The sequence below is a fragment of the Athene noctua genome, chromosome 17, assembly GCF_965140245.1.
Source record: "Athene noctua chromosome 17, bAthNoc1.hap1.1, whole genome shotgun sequence".
In the NCBI taxonomy this organism is placed as follows: domain Eukaryota; kingdom Metazoa; phylum Chordata; class Aves; order Strigiformes; family Strigidae; genus Athene; species Athene noctua.
Window position 1 is genome coordinate 14,567,237 of NC_134053.1, and position 24,611 is coordinate 14,591,847.

At 44.2% G+C, this 24,611-nt stretch overlaps 1 protein-coding gene across 1 annotated transcript in view; it reads left to right on the forward strand.

Moving 5' to 3' along the window:
* RNFT2 (ring finger protein, transmembrane 2) overlaps positions 1-22,067 on the forward strand; it is a 32,520-nt gene extending 10,453 nt beyond the window's left edge. Inside the window, exons 7-11 of the mRNA XM_074921596.1 lie at positions 1,925-2,078; positions 13,982-14,131; positions 18,822-18,887; positions 19,932-20,033; positions 21,712-22,067. Of these exons, the coding sequence (XP_074777697.1) occupies positions 1,925-2,078; positions 13,982-14,131; positions 18,822-18,887; positions 19,932-20,033; positions 21,712-21,846 (607 nt within the window). The 3' untranslated portion in view covers positions 21,847-22,067. The remainder of the gene's footprint in view (positions 1-1,924; positions 2,079-13,981; positions 14,132-18,821; positions 18,888-19,931; positions 20,034-21,711) is intronic.
* Positions 22,068-24,611: the final 2,544 nt, after the last annotated feature.

The window sequence follows — 24,611 nt, forward strand, 5'->3', positions numbered from 1 at the left end:
CTTAAGCAAGGGGATGTTCATAGAATAAACAGGAAGAAATGGAGCAATATCAAACCTAGTTACTTGAGAAAGTAGTTTTTATATTATTAGCTAAAACTGTGTAAATTATCTTCCCAATGAAAATTTTATTTGTCCCACTGAATGAGACTTAAAACTTCAGACTGAAAATACATAGTGCATCAGTGAGGTTATGGCTAGATGGCTCGAGTATGTTTTTTCTGTCATTTATTTAATTGTTTCCCACTTCTTCCCACCAATACTGTCTATACAGTGGAAGAGTCGAGGTCTGCCCACAACCCTGGTATCCTTTGGAACTCCCCCTAATGTATTTAGGTTTGATCAGTGGCAAGCTGTGTCTGTAAATGCTTCTAGAAAGGGGGAGAGATGAGAAGGCTTGTATGTGTGGGTCCAAATGTGAGATGGCAAGCCATGGGATACTCCATGTAGGGCTTGTGGGAGAAAATGGAAGAGAAGAAACAGGTATGTCAGAAAGGAGTGAAAGCATTAAGAAGAAATGTGTTTGTACCACGGGGAAACAATGTGTCTCTAAGGAGGTGGTTAAGGTTAAAAGCGTGAATAGGACTGGTTTAAAATAAGAGCTAGATCATCTAAAATAAAGGGGTTTCAGCAGACTGGGGCCATCCTACAGACTGTTTAGGGCATGGTTTTTTATTAACACTGAACAGACTGGGCAGCAGCTTCACTGAAAAGCCCCATTCCTGTGAGTGTTGAAGTGGTGCCTGCTGCGTCATGCTTGGGCTAGTGTATCTGCTGCTTGCTGTGTGGGGACCTGTGGCTATTCACAAGGCAGGCTTGTGAAATTAGGAATAGCTTCTTCGGTTTTGTTTCTTTCTGGCTTATATTTAATTTCCTGATTTATTTACTATTTGCTTGTTTCTAGTGCATGAATAGTAGTAAAGTCTCTGATTCTGTTTCTGTTTTTAGGGTGTAATTTTACCTGTTGTGCTGTGCCAGTGTTGTGAGTATTTTAAATTCATGTTCAGGCTTTTCATTCTGGGTTGGTTATTTTACGTTTGGTTGGTTTATTTTTTTGGTTAAGTTTTTGCTTTCTACCATGAGGCTTTAGTAGGTGAATATCCTGAAGACAAATCCTGGTTTTTCAGTCTGAGTAGGGTCCAGTGCTCATTGCCACTCAGGGCAGTAGCTCCTGACCATTGCTATATGAAGTTCTGCTGTCATGAACTCCCCTTCTTTAAAGAGCAAATGTTCGGCCCAATCAGTAGCCTTGCATAAGGGGCACTACCTTTTTGGATCTTTGGTTCAGGTAAGAGTTGCTAATTAACACAGCCCAGCACTTGTTCTGCTTCAGACAGTGGCAGGCCGCTGTCAGAGCATGACACACCTGAAATTCTGACCTTTCTGCCATGTCTTGAATACAGTGCTTCCTTTGTCACCAGTTTGTTTCACAGGCACGAGTAGCTTTAGATACTGCTGCCCCCGTGGCAAGCCCGCCTCGGAGCTTAGTGGTCTTGACCTGACCACAACTTCCCCAAGGAATCATAACTACTGCTGACTTGGACTTCAAAGGATAAGCTTTTCCAATCGGATCTGATCGAGCAAGCCTGTGGGCTAAAGGCACTGTCATTAGGCCAAAGGCTCTTTCACAGTGTGAACTGCAGGTTATGGAGATTGCAGGCTTCCAAAACAGAGTTTGTACATGTTTGTGTCCTGTTTTCTGAGAGTGGGACCTCAGTAGAAATGGGCAAGAACAGGCTGAGTCAAGAGGTCCACAGGAACCACAAGACTAATTTGCATGTCTTATTCCTGTTGCCCTTGAGAACTTCGCTGAAGTTCAGTGGAGTTTCTAGGCTATCTCTAGCCAGGAGTGGATACAGCTGGTATCAAGAAGCTTAAGTGAGCTTCTCCTCATTTGGTACTTGAGCCTTGGTGTCATGCCTTTCAGCCTTATATTTCTGAAACCCAACCTTGAGAGGCTGGACTTCTTCGACCTGATGTGGATTGTGGGGATCGCAGACTTTGTACTGAAGTACCTCACCATTGCACTGAAATGCCTAGTTGTTGCCCTGCCTAAGATCATCCTAGCTGTCAAGTCAAAGGTAAGAGTCTCTTTCCTTGATGTACAGATATTTGTCTTTGATAATCTGATACCTTTACAGTATGTTTGCATCGTGAAATATGGGTGGAAGAATAAAAATAATAAAATCTATAAAACTTTGACAGAAAGTCACCTGGGTAGTGAGTTTTGGTTTTTGAATCATCGCAGACCTGAGCAAAGGTTTAGTAATACCACCAAGTAATTAAAGTCCAGAGAGAGAGGTAAGCATTGCTTGAGAAGGAATAGGTACTAGCAGTGAGATAACGTCTTTTCTGGTTGACTTTGTTCTGAGTAATCTCTGTAAATAGATATTTAAGAATCCCAAATCTTTTAATTTAATGGAAAGAAATTGCAAGTACTTGTCTCCTTGGCTTTCCACTTTGGTCAAAAATGTATCAGTATTAAATTGAAGCTACCGATGCCGCAAGACAGCACCAGTTCTAACCACAGGTAGAGAAGTATTTTAATTAAATGGTTAACACACTTAAATGTTTATAAAATCATATGTAGACTAGGCCTAACTTTTGAAACTTTCTCACTAGATTTTCTCTCTTGAAACACCTTTTCATATTTTTTTACTCTTACAGATCTGTCATGCTGCCTCTTCCTCCACTTAGTAGTGTCTGTACTTCAGTGGCAAATGTAGCAATGTGTTTTATTTGCATTCGGTAAAGAAACTTTCTGGCAGCTGTTGGGATGAAAGGCACTATATAGATGCAAGGTATTATCATTAATTGCTGGAAGTCTCAGGCAGGGCACTTAAGGGGATATCTAAACTGGGAATAGTTTTGCTTACAAATAACATGGGTGGCAGGGGAGTTGAGCAGTTTGTTCCTGCACAGCAGGGCTATTTGAGATGGTTATTAATTTATTTCTGGCAATTGTCCAGCTCTTTTTTTCCTTCTTCTTCTATTATTATTATTTTATTTTGAGAGATTAATGTGCTAGGTCAGAGCATAATCCAGCCTGGGGAGGGAGGGAAAAGTGATGTGAATAGTCTTCCCAAGATAAATTGCAGTGTTGGAAAAGGTTCACAGCCTTTGCTTGCTTGTCTGAGAGCTATCCCAAGTACTCATTAATCCTTGTCGGGAGAGAAGAAAGAGAAGGGGTCTTTATTTGCAGCTACAGTGGGAGGCTGGTAGGATCACATCTGTCAAGGGCCTATAATGACTCAGAGCACAGATGCTTCATTTTTAATACCTTTTTCTGGATAGCAATATTTCTCACTTTTTTTAAGTCCCTTTTTGTCTTAGGATGTTGTTGATGGTCTCACTGTCCCTTGACATCTGAGACTGCTGTTACCTACCACTATGGATCTGGATTTATTTTTATCCCCCTCTCTACACTGCATCCATTAAGCCAACCAGGGATGAGATCTGGTGTAACAAATTAAGCAAGATCAAACTGGGATGGGAGAGCTCCAAGAGAGCCCCAGGATGCCATAGAAATTGTAATTGGTAACCACATAGCTGAGCTCTGTTCCTGAGCCTGATGATCCAGCTTACTTTTACAGGCCAGCACAATGCTACACATCTTCTTTTTCAGATGAGTTTTTGCAAATGAAAGCTTTTTCAGAATTAGAACAGTTCTATTGCACTTCAGGCACATTAACTTTGACTAAATTCTTATCTTAATCTGCTATCTTATCTGCTGTCTTAACACTGGCCAGATACAAAGTTATTCTTTTCCTCCCCATATGCTTGTAGTAGTGTTTCTGTTTGAGTCCTAGCTTGTTGTTTATGAACATCTGGACAGCTGTCACTTAATAGTAGCAAGTAGCAAGCTGCTGGAGAAATACAAATTAAACTCACTGGATAGAACTAGAAGATTTTTTTCAAGATAGATATATATATATACTGAGAATTTTTCTGCTGATATAACTAGTCAGAACAGCAGCCTCTAGCTCCCCATAATACAGGGCCTGAAGTGGAGATTGCTGCGCTGTGATGGATGGAGTTCAGCACAGCTGTGAATGGGATAGAGGTATTTAATCTTGAGCTTCCTTGCAGTACCTTCCTGCAGACAGTCAGTAATAGATGATAAAACTTGCCCATGAGTGGGACATCAGGGACTTTGATCGTTCTGCACTCAACCTCTGAGCAGGCTCTTCAGATTTTCCTCATTTTGGAAGTTAAGGCACTTCCAAAGCTAGTCTGGCTTTTCATACTGCTCCTTGAGATTCTCGTCTTCTCTGAATACTCTGTGGTTTTCACTGATGCTTGCATAGCCTTTCTAGTACGAGGCATCTCCTCTGAATGTCCTTCTTTTAAGTCTCTTACCTTTCTGTGTCCGTTGTGATTGGAGCAAGATCAGATTCTTTTCTTTCTTTTACACATCAAAATCTTCTCTGTAAACTGAACAACAGCAATTTTTTGAGCCTTTTTGTCAAGGATCATTCATTCTAGATCTTATTATTCTCTTCTGGACTGTCTTCACTCCCTCCTGTTTTCCAGACTATTTCTCCAGTCTGTCAAGATGAGTTTGGATTAGAATCCTTCTTTCCAGTGTGGTTACAGCCTTTCCCAGTTTAGTGTCAGCTGCACATTTGGTAAGCCTACTCTGTTCCATCAAGATCACTAGTGAAAATAGTGAAGAGTACTAAACTCTGTTTACCCCAGTTAGATGCATGTTTTCATTTTATTAGTGAACACATTAAAAATTTCAGCTAGAACACTCAGTTCACTAAAGTACCTGGGTTATGTATTCCTAGTATGGCCCTATCCCAGGAAGGGCAATGTTTGTTTTAAGATGACATCAAGAACCATCTTGGATTTATAGCATCAGTTTATGCTTTAACTGAGAAAAAACAAACTCAAATTAAGAGGCAGAAAAAGAAGTTTGTCTTTGCAATCAGAATACAGAGGGCAGTAAACATGATCATGAGTGCTTGAAGTGTGAAGCATGAGGACTGCTGTATTATCAGCATACAGCTAGCCAGAGTTCGTCAAGCTTAAATAACTCAGAAATGGAATATCCCTGCAAGAAACCCCTCCAAAGAATGAGGGGAGATTAAAAATTTGACAAAATAATCAGGGAGTTATAGGCCCATCAGTCTTACTTCAGTCCCTGGGAAAGTTATGGAACACAGCCTCCTGGGGGTTGTTACAAGTCAAATGAAGGACGTGACTGGGAAAAGCCAGCAGGGATTTACCAAGGGCAAATTGTACTTGACAAACGTGATCACCTTCTACAACAAAGCAGGTGTTGGGGCGAGCAGTGGGCACCGTCTGCCTGGATTTCTCCAAGACTTTCGATACGGTTCCCCACAGCCTCCTCCTGGAGAGTCTGATGTGTTACGGCCCAGACAAGGGGTCTGTGGGTGGGTGGGGAACTGGCTGACAGGCCCCACCCAGAGGGTGCTGGAAATGGCTCCTTGTCAAACAGGCAACCCGTCACAAGTGAGGTCCCCCAGGGATCGATATCGGGCCCAACGCTGTTCAGTATCTTCATAAGTGATCTGGGTGATGGATCGAGTGTGCCCTGATGGCGTTTGCTGACGATGCCAAGCTGAGTGGGGAAGGGGACACTGCGGAGGGGAGAGCCACCCTGCAGGAAGACCTGGATAGGCTGGAAGAGGGGGCTAACAAGAACCTTGTGAAGCTCAACAAAGCCAAGTGTAAGGTCTTGCACCTGGGAAAACTTAATCCAGGAGTGCAGCAGAGGCTGGGATCCACCTGGCTGGGGAGAAGCTGTGGAAAGGGACCTGGGGGTCCTCGTGGACAACAAGCTCAAGAGGAGTGAGCAGTGAGCTGCAGCAGCAAGGAAAGCCAGCGGGGTGCTGGGCTGCATCGCCAAGGGCATCCCCAGCAGAGGTAAAGAGTCATTATCCCACTGCACTCAGCGCTTGCCAGGCCACACCTGGAATGGTGTGTTCAGTTTTGGTCCCTGCTGTACAAAAACTGTGCCCAGGCTGGAGAGGGCCCAGAGAAGGGCCACAAAGATGGTCAAGGGATGGGAAGCCTTCCCTGTGAGGAAAGGCTGAGAGAATTGGGTTTGTTCAGCCTTGAGAAGGGAAGGCTTAGAGCAGACCTTATCACCATGTTCCAGTATTTAAAGGGTGGCTACAAAGAAGATGGACACTCCCTTTTTGCAAGGAGACACATGGAAAAGACAAGGGGTAATGGGTACAAGTTACTCCTGGGGAGATTCCGGCTGGACACAAGAGGAAGATTTTTCTCAAGGAGAACAATCAGCCACTGGAATAATCTCCCCAGGGAAGTGGTGGATTCCCCAACATCAGACACTGTCAAGATTCAGCTGGGCAGGGTGCTGGGCCATCTTGTCTAGGCTGTGCTTTTGCCAAGATATGTTGGACCAGATAATCCTTGAGGTCCCTTCCAGCCTGGTAGTCTATGATAATCCCTGATTTTTCTGTGTTCCAAACCAGCCTGGAAAACTGAGGTGCCAAGAGAAGCTGTGAGACTACAATCAGGCTGGAAGGCAGGGAAAAAAGAGCTTGTGAGTAGGAGAGAAAAGCAGAAAAAGGAAGGTAACTCCAACATCAGACTCCAGTCTCACACCTCTGCAGTCAGGGGGAGTTTGTGGGAAAGGTCGTACCTGTGGCTAAAGATGTCCCTTCCTCCCCCATCAGCTGCGATGGGCACATCAAGCTGAGTACAAGTTTTAATAGCAGCTGGGCTCATAATTTCTTTGGAAGGGGGGTTTGGCTCCCACCCTGCATGCTGAAGGCTCTCCATTAAAAAAGGCAAATAAGATCATTTAGTTCAATATAAAATGAATTAAAGTAAATTAAACTGCAGGAGCCATGTGGCCTGCAGAGGCCTCCATTGTTGTACACACATAAATGGCAGCTTTTCATTTTCACTGCTAAGGAATGACAGCTTGAGGGGGGTGGAATTAAAAATAAGGAAATAAATAATAAGACGCAGTTGCCAAAGATTTCGTTTGGGAAATCCCAGGTGCTTGCAAGTCTCCCATCCCCTCCTCATGCTGTTATCAGCAATCGAAGCTGGTATCCTGGAGAAGGGAGTGAAGCATGGCAGGGGAGAAAGAAAAACAAACCAAAAGAACTGTAAGAAACTGGTATCCCAGATGCTTTTATATATATATATATCCCTATCTCTGTAGGGGAGGAAGATACCAAACACATGGTTTTTTCCAGTGGTCTTAATGGCTGGTATATAAGAAAGGCCCTAAGTAAAAATTTTCTTTACATGCTCAATACAGATGTGCAGCCAAGTTACAAAGGGCTGTGTTTCCAGAAAATTCCAAAATTCAAAATACCAAAAATTTAAAAGGAAATCACATTTATTTGTTGAAAACATAGCATGAAATTATTACTGAATAAATACTTGTCAGTTTTGTTTGAAAGCTGGGTTTAGATGCTGCAAATCAGGTTTTTTGCTGCAAGACTGGCATTACTCGTGAAGTTTTTTCTGTATGCTGTTTAGATGGTGTCAGTGGCAAGTGTACAAATACTAGTCCACACTAACACTGTGGACTCCTCACTGCATCTTGGAAAATATTTTCTTGGTGATTTTTTCAATCGATTGGGTCTTTTGGTGCTTTTTTTTCTTTTTGAAAGTACCATCTCATCAAATCTGGTTGCAGAAAACCTGGCCCGTATGTGACAGCCATTCTTTACATAGTTTTGCATTTGGACTTTTTCAGGTGCATACCGTGTTTCCTAGCATAGATGATTGCAGCTCTGCCATGTAAACTGGCATGTTAAGCTGTTCTTATTCCTTCTGAAGCTGCACCTTGGACATGAAAGAAATATGAGGATGTTTTTTGCACGAAGTAGTATGATTTAGATCATTCACCTGAAGCAAACTGTTGAAAGGCAATGTATTACAGTGTCAGCTGATCTGTGATAACTGTATTCTGTGAGTCTAAAGTTAGTAAGACTTAATTTTGAGTAGCCCCAGTGCTCTTCCATGTTCTAATGGAGCACAAGCATATCCACAGTTACTTTGGTTATCATACCACCACCTGTTTCTGTCTTTGTGCACAGCCATGTGTAATTGAACAGTTATTGTAAGGAAAATGAGCACTTACCTTACAATGATTAGAATTGTTCTGCAGCTTACCTCCATCTTATCTCAGAGCTCAACTGCATGGGGTACCATGGGCCAAAATCCTGGTGCTGGGATACCATAGTCCAAAATCCAGGTGCCCAGTCTTTCTCACTGGGCAGATTGAACCTTTCTCCATCACAGGACTAGTTGCACAGATGTCTTGCATGTGCAGTTTTATGCTCCTTGAGAAACAAGCTCTTCTTGCACTAGGTATTCATGTAGAACAACTTGTGATGCAAAACAGAGTCCATTCTTCTGCACTGGGGGAAAGAGGGCAAGTTGGAGCAGTTTGCTCCTGCCAAAGCATTTTCTCTAGGCCACAGCCTCATCCAGAAGATGGAGAGAGAGGTGACAGAGGGAAGTTATGTTAATTGTGATGTGATGGTAACAGGCCTTCTAATGTCCCTGCAATCTCTCTTTCATCAGATATTTATCAATCATTTAACATAAATTTTTTTCATCCAGAGAAAAACAAGGTCTCTTGGACTATTTTGAGTCCTCTAGATGCTGATCAAAAAATATGAAAGCATTAAAACAAGCACTAGGAGCGGGCACTTAGATGATGTGTTACAAAAACTACAAGATAAAGATCTTCTGTGCCTTTTCTGGGCTCTCTTGTACTGCATGATATGCAAGTTAATCCTAGTCATCTCTGGTAGTGAGGCTAAAGTGGTGTTTCCAGATAGGTGATAGCCTGTCCTCTCATTACGCTCTCCTTCATGATCTTGGATGCTGTTTGGGGGAACTCACTCAGAAATAGATTCACTCTTCTTGGACAACAATCTGAGCTTTGATCCTCTAGAGCCACAGGAACTAGGTGATGGTTCTGCAAAGACTTTTCCCTATTGCACCCTGGGACAGATGTTGTGTCCCAGAATCAGAAGTGTGGGATTTGTTACTTATGAAAGAAGAAGACTAACTAAACCATAAGACCTAGGTACTGAGGACACTGAGGGACTGGGCACTAGGTACTGAGGTACTGGGACTCTTTTCTGTCCCTATCCCTAACACACTTTGAAAGTCACTGCTACTAAACTTTTTAGAGGAATCATTGCTTTCCAAAGGAGTCAATGCCTTCCAAGTTTAACTTTCTGGTTTAAGATATCCAAGATGTGACTTTGAGAAGTGCTATGCATTAACTAAAAATCTCATTTTCCCCTCTAGTTCCACCTTTGAATTAGTCCTCATTAGTCTTGCATGGATTTTCACCAGCATCCTCTGTGCCACAGTCCTGTTTACTGCTCCTACCCAACACTTACTTATATTGGCAATATGACCTGAAATCTCAGCAGAGCTTGCTCTCCTCTGATCCAAATTGCCAGCAGGTCTCAAAAGTTTTTTCTCACATCTTCCTGTTTCAGAATATGTCCTAATGCTGCTGGCAACAGAACAAGTGAGACTTGGAACTTCCCTTGAGTGCTAATCACAACTTACAGTTGCCTCATTGCAACTTCTCTCACTTCTCTTACATCGCATTTTAATTCCACTGTGTAAAACCTTAGCATGCCTTTCTGTTTCCTTCTGTGGAAGCACACATGCACATTTACACAAAGCCTTATGTCAAAAGAGACTACAGAGTCAATGCTCTCTTAGGCTATGTGGGAATTAGCATTGCTTCTGCAGCTGTAATTTGCCCCCTTTGGTGTGTATATATTGTGATTCAATTTTTAATTATGTGATTCCTTGTTATTTTTCTCTAAGACTTCTTCCATCCATCACCAGTGTATACTGTGCCCCACAGATGAAGCAAGGTGCGGTATTGAAAGAAGCTGTTGTAGAAACTGGAAAGTGCATAAAGAACAAAGAGACCATTGGAAGAAGAATAATGTTCTGCAAGTTAAAGTTGAATGCTACACTAGAGAATTAAATTCCATCCTTTACTTTGCCAAGTAATTCCTATGTGATTCTAGAAAATTCATGTACAGCTGCAAACTGAAGTCAGTGGTTCAGCTTTTAATGGTAATGTGATCTATAAAATAAAGTGCTTTGTAAAAAGTCTAATCCCAGACATCTCAGCTTGGACCCCAAAACAACTTTACCTTAACCGTAGTCTTCCCGCATCTCAAGTTTTCACTTATAAAATGCAGAGAATAGCTGTCCCTTCTGGCAGCCAGCAATGTGAAAATAGGGTTGTTTTTTTAAAAAAAAATCTTTTACTGAAGTGGTGATGTCATAAAGAGACTGAAGAAATTTTAGTAATTTGCTACTCTGAGCAGAGCTCAAATAGCATGAAGTGATAGGATGGAGATCTGCCATCAAGTAATGAGGATATAGCAAAATACTAAGAAGTTACATGCTTAATGAGTACCACTCACCCTCTGTGAATAGTTTGTGTTCACATCATGACAGACTGTATAATACTGCATGTACAGAAGGGATATTGCATTTGTATGAAAATCCTGAATTCTGTTCTTTCAAAATAAGTGCTTGATTGAAAGTAAAAAAATGGTCTTTCTGTGTGTTGAAGGAGGTGGAGGAAAATTGAGGGTTATACATGAGTCATTCGCTTTGTTTTTAACAAAGCATTCTGGAAAAAGAAAGGAATCAAAATTTCATCATGTGGTATCACAGGGCTCATCAGCAGAGTTGCTATAATTAGATCCACAGCTCACTCCTTTACCACTTGTGCTAATGAAGTGTTTGATAACAGTAGTAGTGAACTGTCAGCTTTTACAGTAACTGACCCTATGGAGGAAGCAGGGGAAGCAGCATACTTCTTACTTTTTAGTCAGGCTTAACTCCAGCCTGTTGCAAGGGCTTGAGAGCACAGCAGAGCTTCTTTTCTGGTGTCTGACTCACCCCTAACCAGGAGCTGCAGTTGCAGGTAATATCCTACTAAATCTTGGCAGTCCAACAAGGCAGATAGGCTTGCTCTGGAGGGCTGGCTCCTGCACAGTCCAGTCATGCACTGGGGCTAGCTCACAGGATCACCAAAACCAGCTTTTGCTGATCTTAGAGAGCTGTTCAGTCTCTACAGAGCATATTCAAGAGAAGATTCCCAGATTTACATGGGTTTTTATGAAATAGGAAAAGCCACTTCACAGAGGCAGGCCTTGCCTTATTTTAAGTTGTTGTTCCAAGTCATGCACAGGAGAAATAATTGTATTTGTGCTTAATATGACTCACAGTTCTTCCTAATCTTGATGAGAAATAGCTGAAATACTTTAGCTGAAGTTTTCAAATAAAATACAGCTTGAGACAAATATTTGGCTTTGAAAACTTCAGCCTAGATAGCCAAGATATAATAAAGCTAGAAAGCAGAAGACAGAATGATATATTGAGTGCTCTTTCAAGTGATGGGTGCTGTCTGCATTAAGTTACTGCTATCAGAAGGTCGAATTTTGCTGCTGAAATTTTAGGGAACAGCGCTTGTTTTCTAAGGGTTTTTCTGGCTCAGAAGGAAGACCCCACTTCTGCTGCAGCTCTTTGTAGAATTACTTCTGATTTTCTAGGCACTTTTCCTAGTTCAAAAAAAGACTGTTGTGTTGAATTGAGAAGCCTGACAAGACTTAACGTTTCTGTAAGCATTTACTGTAGCACTAATTCTCTTCTGAATGATGCTCAGCTAGCTGTCCTTGTATTGCTTCCTTCTAGCCATAATCACTCTAAGCTTATTAACAGGCCTCTCTTAAATGGTCAAGTGGGTGGCATTAATGGGCTGGATGGAGAGGTGCATCCATTTAAAACTTAGCTTCACTCTCGTGAGGGTGTTGACAAGTATCTAGCTGCTTAGAAGTCCCAATACCCTGCAGTTACCACTGAAAACTGGAGGTTTGCATTAGATAGAGGAATTATGAAAGCTTTGTAAAGGGTGGAGATTGTGGTTAGAAAATTGAAATTTGTCACTTGCTGCATGTTCATTTTAGAGCCACACTCTGCCACTTCCAATTCTGCAGCCTGTCTGGACCCATCTTGGCTTACGTCTTGGGCTCTAGTGTTCTAGTGCCTCAAAAGCTACTCTTGTAGAATTTCAGCTGATGCCCCAAATGCTGGATTCAGAAGTTCCATCTGATGCAATGAGAAAGTAAGCAGTGACCTGTCCCAGCCCAGCCTGCTAGGGAGGCAAGGCTAAAGAAAAGAAGATGAGTGTGAGTCTGGTGGGAGGAACAAGTCAGAGAAAGCAAACAGTTTGCTGCTTTTAGCTTGCTGGTAGCTTTCATCAGAGCCGGCTGAGGAGAGGGAGGCGGAGAACTGCCTGTGTGAAGGGAAGGAAGTGACAGCGTAGTCATTAACAGACTGTGACCCTCTGTCACAGGGGCTCCTGAAATAAACGATGATTGTATTGAAGCACGAGGCTGGATAGAGACCTCTGTGCTAATTTAATAAATTGCTTGCATTTAGGACCCCAGATTGTTGCTGTTACATTTTTGCTATGTGATGCCACCTGGGATTAACAAGGAGGAGGGGATGGGGGGAGAGGAAGAAAGCAGCCCAGGTCCGTTAGCAACCGCTGGTGTGACCTCACTCCTTGTCCCAGGGGGCATATGAGATCATGAGAATGCCAGAGCTCTCTGAAGGATTCGATTTGTTCGGTACAGCAGGATGGCCTGCCGAGTGATCTCATCTCTGAGACCCTAGGGAAGGGCGCGAGCTGCTGCTAGCCTCGTGGACTGCAGAGAACTTAATCCCCGCTCCAAATCTCACCAATTAACGATTGACCTGTGACGACATCACTGATGACAAAGCTAACTGGGACAACACAGCAAAATTCCAGGGGAATTTCCCCTTCTCCATGATCTTATCAAACAAAAGAATTTTGACATGTCAAAACAAAATCTTTCAGTCCAAATAATGTCACTGCAGATTAAGCATAGTTCTGGGCTCACAGCTTGCGCTGACCTAGTGCCCTGTGACCAGTTCTCCCTTTTGAACTGTGTGGGACAGAACATAAACAGGTCCTCGTTAAGACTGGGGGGCCCTAAATTAGATAGCCTTATTTAGCCAGCTTCGGGTGCTTTAAAATAGAAATGCTGTGGTAAGAAAAATCTGTTTCAGTTGTTGCACCTCATGGTTGTAGTAAACCAGGAGGGAGTTTATGTTACCTTGCAGGTGTCCTTCGAGGAAGGAAGGCTTTCTAATTGGAGTAAACACCAGAATGGCAAGGACAGCTTTGATGAAGGTTTACAAAGGATATTGCCAATTCTTTGTATCTCTTTTGAGAGAGAAGTGTTTCAACCAGCATGCTTCCCCCCTCCCCACCTTTTCTCCTTTAAGGTCCTCAGGAAGGTTTGATATTTTTTGAGTGTAAAATGCCTTGAGGGTTTTCTTTTTCAGCGCCAGCCTTTCTGTTTGTTTACTGTACAAGAGCCAACACACCTGAGTGGAAGGGGAAGGATGCTGGCAAATAGATAATTAATTTGACTCTTTGGAATTATGTAGAAAGTTGTCAAAAAGCCCGTTATCACCTTACATTTAATCCCCATACCTTCAGAAGGGGTATAAAATCAAAAAGGCCTACCTTGCATTCCTTTTCTCATTAGTAATAGTATCTACAGTTTATGCATATTAGTCCCTGTAAGTCTTAACCTCTGCTGCTAGTGTTCTGTGGCATTGTCCAGATATGCAATAAGGTATATATCCGTATCCTGCTCCAAACGTTCAAGATTCAAAAGCATGGAATAGCTGGATAAGTGACAGAGCAAGAGGAATGCTTGAAACAATGAAGTGATGGTTATCCTTTCTAGGCACCGAGTTAAATGGCTGCAAAGAAAGCTGCACCTCAGGAATATGGGTCTTTGCACCGTTTAACAGTCCACAGGTGGACAGTGAACACAAGTCTTGTAAGCTTCAAGCCCTGCAACTGTTAAGTGCTCTTATTTTGACTTCCTGACAGTAATCATGTATCACTTCTTTGGTTGTTTTACAGGGAAAGTTTTATCTGGTTATTGAGGAGCTGAGCCAGCTGTTTCGCTCCCTTGTCCCCATCCAACTATGGTATAAATACATCATGGGAGATGATCCATCCAGCAGCTACTTCCTAGGTGGGATCCTGATCATCCTGTATAGCCTCTGCAAGGCGAGTACCACCTCATTAATAACCTCTATGGGAGCTGTAGCAAGAGCAGAGAAAGAAGCACAGCTGAAGGGAACAAATACACCTTTTGATCGTTACTATTGCTACCCAGGAAGGGAAGCTGCAGCAGCTGGGGGCACCATGTGCTTTCGTTGCCAAAGGCATTTTCCTTCACCAGCATGTGAGCGTTGGTGAGCTAGAGAAAGATCTCTGACTGCTCATGTAGTGTTGCATCAGGCTTATGAAGTCATTGCTGCTTTCTAATATCTTTCTGTAAAGGCTAGAGGAGAAAGGGAGTGGAGTCTTGGGGGACCAGAACTGGAAGAGATGTTGGTTGTCTCTAGGCTTCTAGATGTAAAGCTGAAAGGAAGGTTGCAGACAGTTAAATGTTTCTCTCTAAGCCTTCCTCTGTCTTTCAAGGCAGGGTAGGTACTGAATGCAGCAGGGAGAGAGAGGGTCATCTGAGTCCTGCCTAGGTAAAACAGGTAGTTCCAACCCCATTCTAGGTCCTGGTCTAGCCGATACAGGTCCAGGATCTCAGTGATGGACGAGAGTAATTAATGTTTCATCAAAAATAATAATGGTCAGAGCACAAAGTCTGCCTGTACTATTGTAAATGGATAGGTATGACTTATTTAGAAGAGTCCCAAGTCTGAGGACTAGAAATAGTTGCATTTCTAATTGCATGTTGAACCCTGCCTAGGGGCAGAGCCCTAGCCGAAGCAAACAATGATATACCTGTGTTATCCAAACCTCTGAGAAAGGCCAAGTGAGTCAGGCTTGCTGCAGCCCTGATACTTGTCTCTGCCTAGGAGAAAGGGGCTATGGCTTTGCAAAAGCAGACTGAAGAACAGAGAAGAAAAGAATATATCCAACCTGAAAACAGCTCAAAGGGGCTAATGGATTGCTGAGCAATACTAAATAATGCTATAGCTCTCTGTGAGATGTGGCTGCAGTTGCAGCTATATGCTGTGTAGGAATGGGGCAATGCAACCCCTGCTGCCAAGGAATGTACCGTTTTTGTAAGCACAACAGGCAGAGGAGGTCATGGGAAGTGAAGTGACTTGATCACAGCAGGTTTGTGATCAAGCCAGAAACAGAGCAACCAGTGCTAGAATAGAAGGCGCATGAGACCGGTGTCATTCCCTGCACAGCCATCCATTCTCTCAGCTCTGTGTTTCCTGCTCTTCACTCCATGCTGTGGGAGAGGATTGTTGCCCCTTCCAGAGGTGTCATTGCCTGGATCTGCTCTAGTCAGCAGTGTCCAAGCTTTCCACACCCTTCTGACTTGGCAGGTATACAGATCACAATTTCAGGGACAGATTTCAAGTGATCTTTCTGGTGTCCCTTCTTGCAAAACTTGCTCAACACCTGGAAAAGGGATGCTTGCCTGCAGCTCTACATGCCATTTCTTACATCTGGAGAAGTCCTCATAGCATGAAGAAGCAGTGGGGGCCATCTGCTTCTTGGATGAAGGGGAACCAAGCACAAAAACACAACTGGAAGGGCAAGGGCCTCACCAGCCAGGGCCCAGCCCTTGCAGCACCCAGACAGGGCAAGCAGGGCAGGTCAGGAGGTGATAGCCAGGTTCAAAGAGTCCAGATCTTCAGATGGGGATGCAGGTCCAAGACAAAGCCAGAACATCAATCCACAGAACAGGATCAGTCTGGTGAAGGCAGCCAGGGTCAGACACAGCCCAGCAATTGCAGGGCACAGCCCTAGTGATGAGACAGGCTCAAGGTGAGGGTGGGAACTCACTCCATGCACTGGGGTGTGCAGATCAGTGGAGTCTGTAGTGAGGCACAGGCATGGCTGTGACTGAACTGGAACCCAACACTTGCATAGCACAGCTCAGACATGAACTGAGGCCTCCAGAGCTGAGCTAATATATTGCTCCTGGTCCCATGGGCAGGGACTGTGGGTGGAGACTCCTGCTGAGTCTCCTTGGGGCCAGCAAGGCCTATTCATGCAATCAGGGCCCTGACACATGGCAGGCAGTTCTTTATGGGTTACCTTGATGTTTCTGTACTATGAAGCCTTTATAGGTAGTGATGTCATGATCTGGATTGGAAAAGCAACTTAATTTTGAAAAGTTCTGCTGATCTGTTATTTAGAAGGTCCATGAGGAGAGGACAGCTATTTACCGGCCTTGACTATAACTTAGGACCAGGACTGTGGGGCACACTTTTGTGAAGGTGCCTTGGCTACAGCCTGTGCCTTTGCTGTGCATATTTCTTCCTTTAATGCATCCAGTTCATCAGAGATGTAAATGGAGGGATAGGCCAGCTGAAGGGTGATAGGTCCAGGAACATGTCCCAGGTCATTGTGTGGCAACTACTTAGTACCACAGAGGTGTCCAGGTTAGGATTAGACCTCTGCACTCCAGAGACTTTTCATGGAAGCGTAAGAAAAGTGGGAGCACACTCTTCCAATACAGATCATGAAATACTAGGTACGTGCATCCCATTTACAATCACAAGTGTTGCAGGTCTAATTCCTTGCCTGAGACACTGAAAATATACCCAAAGGAGTCCACATTAGCAAAGCCACAAACCACATTAGAAAAACCACAGAAGCCAATTTGGCACTCAGACCTTCTGTGCTCCTGGCAAAAATCCAGGGCTCAGCTAGGGCTGCATCCCCTTCCCTACACAAAGGGCAGGCTCGACTTTCAGAAGGTTGTATGCAGTGCGGCTGATGGGAGCTGTCTTGGTGTCTCTGTCTGGACTGTGTAAACATGAACCTCTGATTTTGGTGAAAAAATCCCAGATGTTCATCAGTAAGGGTATCCAGGTCTTTATTTTTCCCCTGTCCTGAACAGAAGCATCCACTGTCTGTGAACCCAATTGTTGCAATCATACTGCTGGAGAGATGACTGATGCAACATAGACTTCAGTGCATGGGTGATAAATGGATGTTAAACTACTGAAACATGCATCTGTTGGGGGTACAGGAAGCTGCAGAGGAAAAAAAAAACTGAAGGGGGGAAATGGACTGGGAGAAGAGGAGACATCAGAGCCAGGGCAAAGTCATTAGAAATAATGCTATAGTCAAAGCAACCAGCAAAAGCTGTGAATTGGACTGTGGAGAAGAACTGATCACTATCCTTGTTAGAAGATTTAAAAGTCTGTAGTAGTCGGCAGCCTCAAGTGCTGGTTGCTGACTGGAAGCATTACTGGAAGGACCCTGGGAGCCTTTTTACGTGTTGACTGGAAGCATTACGGGTGCCTTCATTTGATTCCACCTCTACTGCATGATGATCTCATTGGCATTCCCTGCAGTGAGCCCACTTAATCATGCTAACCAAAAAAAAAATAGAAAGCCAACTCCGGGCATTCTGGTGTCTTTGTACTGCTAGTCCGCTACGGCTCTGCATATTCTGCCTCACATCTGCCCCTGCCCTCCTAGCTGCTTCTCACTCAGACACAGGGTAGAAATGGGAAGGTCCTGTTATGTCATCTGGCCCTTCTCCCAGCTAATGCAGGGCTGTTCTTTGCACAATCATTTCTTCATACCTTGTGTAGTTTACAGTGTCTTTTTCTCTGTGTTCTGCCAGCAGATAGGGAAGATGAAGCTGGCACACTGGATTAGGTTTTCAAGTTGGTTTCCCTCCTATTAGTAGTACCCTGACTTCACTTTAAGAACACTGACTGTCTCCTCTCTTGCTCGGCCCCTTGATATTTGTAGGCAGTTTATCATCTTTTCCCCCCACTTTTGTACTGCTCAGCCAAGCTGTAAATATTTATGTCTTTTAGTCTCTTTTCGGAAATCATTTTCTGCAGGCTCATTTTCTGCCCTTCTCTGAACTGCTTTTAGTCTTTAATGAGGAGCCCAGAATGAGTGCTGCTCTCCAGATGCAGTTACATCATGTTTGCTGGGCAATGGAGGGAGGGGGGAAGAGAAGGACCTGGCGTTGCCCCTGCTGTTGGCCATCTTTGGGTGTCTGAAAAGTACCAAGGTGCTGGAAACTTGCTGCCTTCCTGGCATTTGAAGTTTCTCACATTTTAGATGGATGGGAGCAACTCGGCCTCAGTCCTGCTTCTCATTCCTCAGGCCATTCTTCTCTTGGTAGCATTTAATCACTGCACTCTGCTAAATCACTCTCCGCAGCAGGACAGGCAATTCCCACTCTTTCTTTCATAATGTCATCTGGGCCCTGAAGTGTCAAGCAGTGTGGCAGAGCCACACAGCCCTGGAAATCCCTTTTCCCCAGAGGCTGAGGAAAGCCGTTTTCTGCCTCTTCCATGTGAAAAGACTGCCCTTCCTTCACTCTTTCTGAAGCAAGCCACAGTGTTTTCTAGCCTTACTTCTGGGCTTCTCAGGCACTCCGTTCTCAGGGTGGGAATGGGTCAATTTTAGCCCTTTCCTGCTTAGTGGGGCTGGGCAATTTACCCTCATGCAACCCCCTGATGTCTGCTTCTCTTTCTGTCCTGTAAAGACCCTGATTTGCAGTCCATTGTTACCAGAGCTTTTTTGGCTACCCTTCTCCACTGTCAATTCACATTTATTACATACTTCATGATCACCATGAAATCTTTTTTGGCACCATTGATACTTAGGATCTTCGTACCCTTTGAGTATCCATTTGGACACACTGTTTCCTGATTTTCTGGGCTGTATGCACACACACACACACACACACACACACACACATTTTGTGAAAAGTATCTAAACCAGAATGTCTTTATTGCAGTCTTTTGACATCTGTGGTCGTGTGGGAAGCGTCCGGAAGGCACTGAAGGTCCTTTGCACCCCACAGGTGAGTAGTCATATGTATTAGAGCAGTTTCATAGGTGGAACCTTGATACTGTTGAATGATGGAGTTCAAAATTGCTCAATGTATCATGATCATAGAATAAAATAATTTGTTGCCCCATGACTGGATAAGCTGGTATCTCTTGTCAGGGATGTTAGGAACCTTTTGTGCTATCTGCCCCGTCCCAGCTGTGGTAAGAAATTGTTGCTAGTCTGGCCTGTTTTGTCTGATTGGAAACCTTGTGTCATATGGATTAATCCACTGAGGCCAAAACTGCAAGAAGGTGACAAAACTCTGGTGCAGAGTGTGAGAAAGACTTTAAATAGAAGTATGTAGTGCTTGATGTGCAGTGACATTAAGAGATCCTACAGTGCACAGAAATTATCCCAGGCATTGCATTATACAGTGCTGATATTTAGATCTGTTGCACTGAAATACTGTGACTTATATTTTAAAATGGTAAAATCAAAGACTGTAGAGGAAAGGAACATAATATCATAGAAGTTTGTTAGAGCTTGCCTTGCTTATTCTGCAGGCTTGGGCTGGTCATTTTTCCTCAGCATGTTTCCATTTCCCCTATCACTGTTACAATAGGAGAAGCAACATTTACCTTCCACATATTTAAAAAGAAAAGTGGGAAGCCTGTGGGTGCTGCTGCTGTTATTCTTTCTTCTATTGTCTAACTTGCTAATAATGATACCTCCCACTATCTAAACACCTCTGCAAATGATGCTGAATTAATCCTTTCAGCTCCCTGTTGAGCTCATTAAATTTCATTATCATTGCTCCACAAGTGGAGGCACTAAAGATGGAGTCAGCTCGAGGGGAAAACAAAACAGAGAACACAGAGGTCCAGACTCCCTCTGTTCTGTGTGCTGGTGCCCAAATCTCCCTTCCCCATACACAGTGACATAACACCAGTGTCCTTCCCAGGCCATACAGGGAATCTGCCTGTGAAAAACAGCGTCTTATGTATATGCTTAGCCACACACCGGATGATCTTCAAACCCTTTGACGTTGGGATTTTTTTCCCCCTCTCTCTAACAGACCTATGGAGTTCGTGCTACCAGCCAGCAGTGCAGTGAGGCAGGTGACATCTGTGCTATTTGCCAAGCAGAATTCAGGGAACCTTTGATCCTTATGTGCCAGGTAAGACCCCAAGCTTCCCACGTCAGGCTCCTCCATTGGCATTCATTTCGCTTAACGTCTGCAGCTTGGGAGGGGCATGGTTAGCCTAAGTACTTCTGAAATAATTTGCTGGGTCTTGATCTAGGTCCTGGTGAATATTTATTGCCCTCTTTCAGATAGCCAGTGGTAGCTGAACCACTCTTTAGGGGCCGATCATAGCTACTGAGATGGAAAAGACCAGCCTTGTAGATCAGGGACTGCCAGTTGGCAGTCCAGATCTTGGATCCAGAATGCAAGACATTTTAATCTGATCCTTGGGGAGACTGGCTGGTCAACAGGCCGACCGAATGGCAAGCAAGTGCTGTGAGTGGGGCAGCAATCCAGAATGAGCCTGATAGGGTGCTGCAAGGCTGGTGCAGCACCGTGTAATCGCGGTCCGGCTCCTGAACACCTGGCCAGGAGTAAAAGTAGTTCTGCATAGCAAAGTTGGTCACCACTGCCAGTAATGGAGAATTATCCTGCTTCTCATTTGGTAAACACTGGCAAAACCTAGAGCTTAAGAACTGCATGCTCTGAGCAATGCAAGAGCCCTAATCTGGTGTGGGTAAAACCCTTCGAACACAGCACGCTGCCATGGGTTCTGTTAATGTCTCAGAGGCCAGCTGAAGGCATTGCCTCCTGGCCAGACTGGTGATGCTTCCCCAAGATCTTCTTCTCCTTTGCTTGTAACTCAGACAAGCTTTGTCTGTTGAGATGGAAATTCTGCCTCCTGGAGGCTGTCTCTGGCTGATGTGTGGGTGCGTGCAGGAAAACTGTAGGCAGAGTGATTCAGCCATTTCTGGGAATGGACTTGGTGAGATATATGATCTCTTGTGATACCAAAATAAAGCTCAAGAGTCTTTTTCTGAAGACCTTTAACATTCCTGTGCTTTGTCACAGGGTTATCAAACTAAAGCAAGTAGATCCCCTGAGCATCAAATGTGCTGTTCCTGTGAATGCTGTGCAGCTGTTACCAAGCTGCAAGCCCCAGAGAAGCTGTCTTTGTATGTGCTTATCAGTCAAGATTTTGATGAGTAACTTTTCTGCTGACTCTGCGTGTGTTGAGGAGGTCTTAGCTTCTTACAGCTTCTAATACTCCCTCTTGCCCTGTTCCTGCTCTTCCAGGCTGGGGTAGGTGGGGCTGTGTGCTGGAGAGCCATCCCTCCTGATCCCTGTAATCCTGTTGAGGCTCAGTGTAGGGGTGAAAGGAGAAGACCAGGGGTGAAAACTGACATTTATAGAGGAGAAACTGGGATTGCAAAGCTCCTGACTAGGACTGGGTGGTGTGAACGGAAAAAAACAAATGCAACAGGGAGTCAGGGGAAGAAACGAGGTTGTTCGGGCTAAGTAAAGACTTGTAAAATAACCAGGGATCTGAGGATAGAAACAGGGTAGAGAAAACCCTTGCAGTGTCCTAGACCTTTTTAATGTTTCTTTCTATTGCTATATTAAGAAACAGAGTAATATATCATTAGCTTTGGCAAACTGATGTTAACACTGGGATTTATTTTTCATATCACATGAGTACTGCTCATCAGCTGCACTGCCCACCTGAACTTGAGTCGTTCCTTTTTGCCATCACTGTCCTGTTGAGTGTGCACACTTAGTGACAAGACTGGGCCTCTGCCCTCACCGTCATGATCCTCTTTTGTCTCCACAGCATGTGTTTTGTGAAGAATGCCTCTGCCTCTGGTTTGACAGGGAGAAGACCTGTCCTCTGTGTCGTTCTGTCACAGTAGAAACCCTGCGTTGCTGGAAAGATGGCACCACCTCTGCTCATTTCCAGGTGTATTAAAACAAACACATACTGACAGATGGAGTAACATGTCCAGGGAGCAGAAGCTGGAAAACCCTGTGATCCCTTACCCCTATTTAGTTGCCTGTGGATTTTTTTGTCTTAGTCTTTCTTCCAGCTCTGTTTCTCCAAGAGCCAAAAGAACGATTGTTACTAGCCAGAAACTTTATCTTCAAAGGCAAGGAAGATGTGTTTTGTGTTATGGCAAACCCCATGGCTAAGCTACAGCCAAGATTTTTTCTTGAACTTACATGGTTATAAACTGCTTGGGATGTTTCCCTTTTTTCTGTCCTTTTAGTATAGTTAAATATTGTGTGTATCAGGCAAGCGTACTGTGAACTGCGTGTGTATAACCTGGTGTACTGGAAAAAAGCTGTCCTCCTCTGGCTCAGACCGCTGGTGAGATCTTCCACATTAAATGGCACTAGCTTCCCTGAATTTGCAACTTAACAGCATTACAGTGTTCTGTTATATTACCTTTGAGAACTCCAAAACAGTGCTTCAGAACCTCATGCCCAAAGTTTATTTGCAGTTGGAGAAACATAATTTCCCAGCACCTGTGTTTTTGCGATTGATTCCACAAATTGTGAGTGTTGTCTTCTTAATAAAATCTCAAGGAACTCGGAAAAGACTCTGCTAGTGAAGGTGGAAATAACACTTGCTTTTCTTGGGAATGTCTTTCCTCTTTAATTTTCACAATCGGACTTTGTGATTTCCTAGGGTATGGGGACAGCGGAAGGCCGGGAGATGTTAAAGTCAAGTTTGATTTGTCTAGGTGAAAAGTTGAGGTCCTAACCAAGAGCATCTCACAAATTCAGGTACTCTGCAACGTGCTCCCCAGTGCAGCCGCTTGAGGCAAGGCTTGCTGGCCTTAAAACCAGCACCACTCAGCATCCAGAGCCTGCCCGGCCCTGAAACCAGGAGCACTGAGCCGGTTCAGCACCGCCGACACCAGACACAGCCCGGGGACAGGCAGGGTTGGGCCGGAGCCACCAGCTTGAGGGCAGAATCGTGCAGAAGCAGCTGCGCTGCCGCGGGAGCTGCCTGGGTTACACACAGCTGGCTAATCCACCCGTGATGGTGGGGACGGGATTGTAACACCGCCGCTTCAGGAAAAGCCCTTCGAGGAGGTTCCTTCTGTTGTTAACGGAGGAATTAACATACTTCATACTGCTGCAATTTCCTTCTCTGCTGAGGGTGCTGCAGGGGCACTTGCGTGCGAGTGGCGTTGCTGTTTGTTCGCGGATATTGTTTTTATACTAAACAACCTCTGCTTTTTGCTGCACGCCCAGAGAAAGTGCCTCATTAGGCAACTGTGGCATCTTCCACGCTCATTACTATGGAAATGGCCATAAGGTTACAATCCCACTTGAGCGGAAAATCAGGAAGAACTGTACCTGGGGTAAATGAGCCTGTGTGTATGTACTGACTGCTGCCTTCCCCTCTTGCTGGGAAACTCCACAGGGAGAAGAATTAAAGCAAACAGGAGCTAATGGGAACAGCATTAAGGTTCAACGTTTCTTTGGGATAATAGTTCAGTATGGCTAGAGGAGAAATGATGAGAGGCAGAGCCTGAGCAGGGAAGATCGTCCAAATCTTGGGAGATACCGGGAAGTAGAGGAGGAAAAGCTTCACTTTCCCAAACAAAGTGATTTGATTCCTGTCAAATGGATCCCATGGAAGTAGAGAACTAAGCCAAGGAATCCAGTGGCTATCTCCAATGGGAGACAGTGGCCTTTTGGGGATGGGGAAAGAGAGTTCAGTAAGGAAGGGAGCCAGGTTTTCAGTGAGCATAAAGATACTGTTATGTATGACAGTCTGGTGTATTCACCAGGAAAAGGGAAAATTACCGATTCTGTAGGAAGGCAATTTATGAAAGGTTTCAGCATCAGTTTTCAGTGCAGTGCCAATTAATTAAAAGGTTGGTGATACCTGCTTTCAAAATGTTTGAAAAGCCACTTCTGATTTTTTTTCTACATGGTCCTGGAAAATGTGTTTGGAGAAGTGTATGAAAAGGTCAATATGAGCCTAACACTACAGATAGCACCTGGTACACTGTTTCAAAATTACTATTTTTTATTTGGAGATAAGGAAGGAAGGCAATCAGAGCGAAACTACGGGGAATATTTTTTGCCATTCTTATAGTCCTTTTTCTTTATTTTTTTTCTTTATTAAATGATCTTTCCCAGTTGTCAGTGTAAGAGAGAGGGGACTCATCATCATATACTTGAAACACCTTGCTGAAGCCCAAGGACCGGGAAGGATGACAGGGCAAGGCCCTATAGCAGCACCCAGTAGAACTGCCATGGACCTCGGGTGCTTCTGGTACCCGTGTAAGAACACCTGCGCCAGCATCAGAATTTTCTAAAGAACTCACGACGATTCATTTTTCTTTTGTTTCATCTCAGTGATTCCTTCTTGATTTTTGCTTTCCCTCCCTATTCCAAGGCAGCACTCAGGTCGCTCTGTGGAAGCCTGGCTGCTTGGGTGTTGTGCTGCCAAGGCATCCACCCGCTGTATTCTTAGTCTCAGCAGAGCTCCAGGGAGGCTGCTGCCTGCGTGGCCTCCGAGACAGCAGCTCTGTTGCTGTTCAGCTGCCCCCGTCCCTTACGGGAGGGCCTGTGGCGAGGGCACAGCCCTGGGCCTGTGATGTAGCGGGCATCCACCCATCAACTGGTGCTAAACAGAGGGTGAAATGTTATGCTGTGGATATTTATTCTCCTGGAAGCATAACAAAGATCATCTTAATTCCTGCAAGATACAGG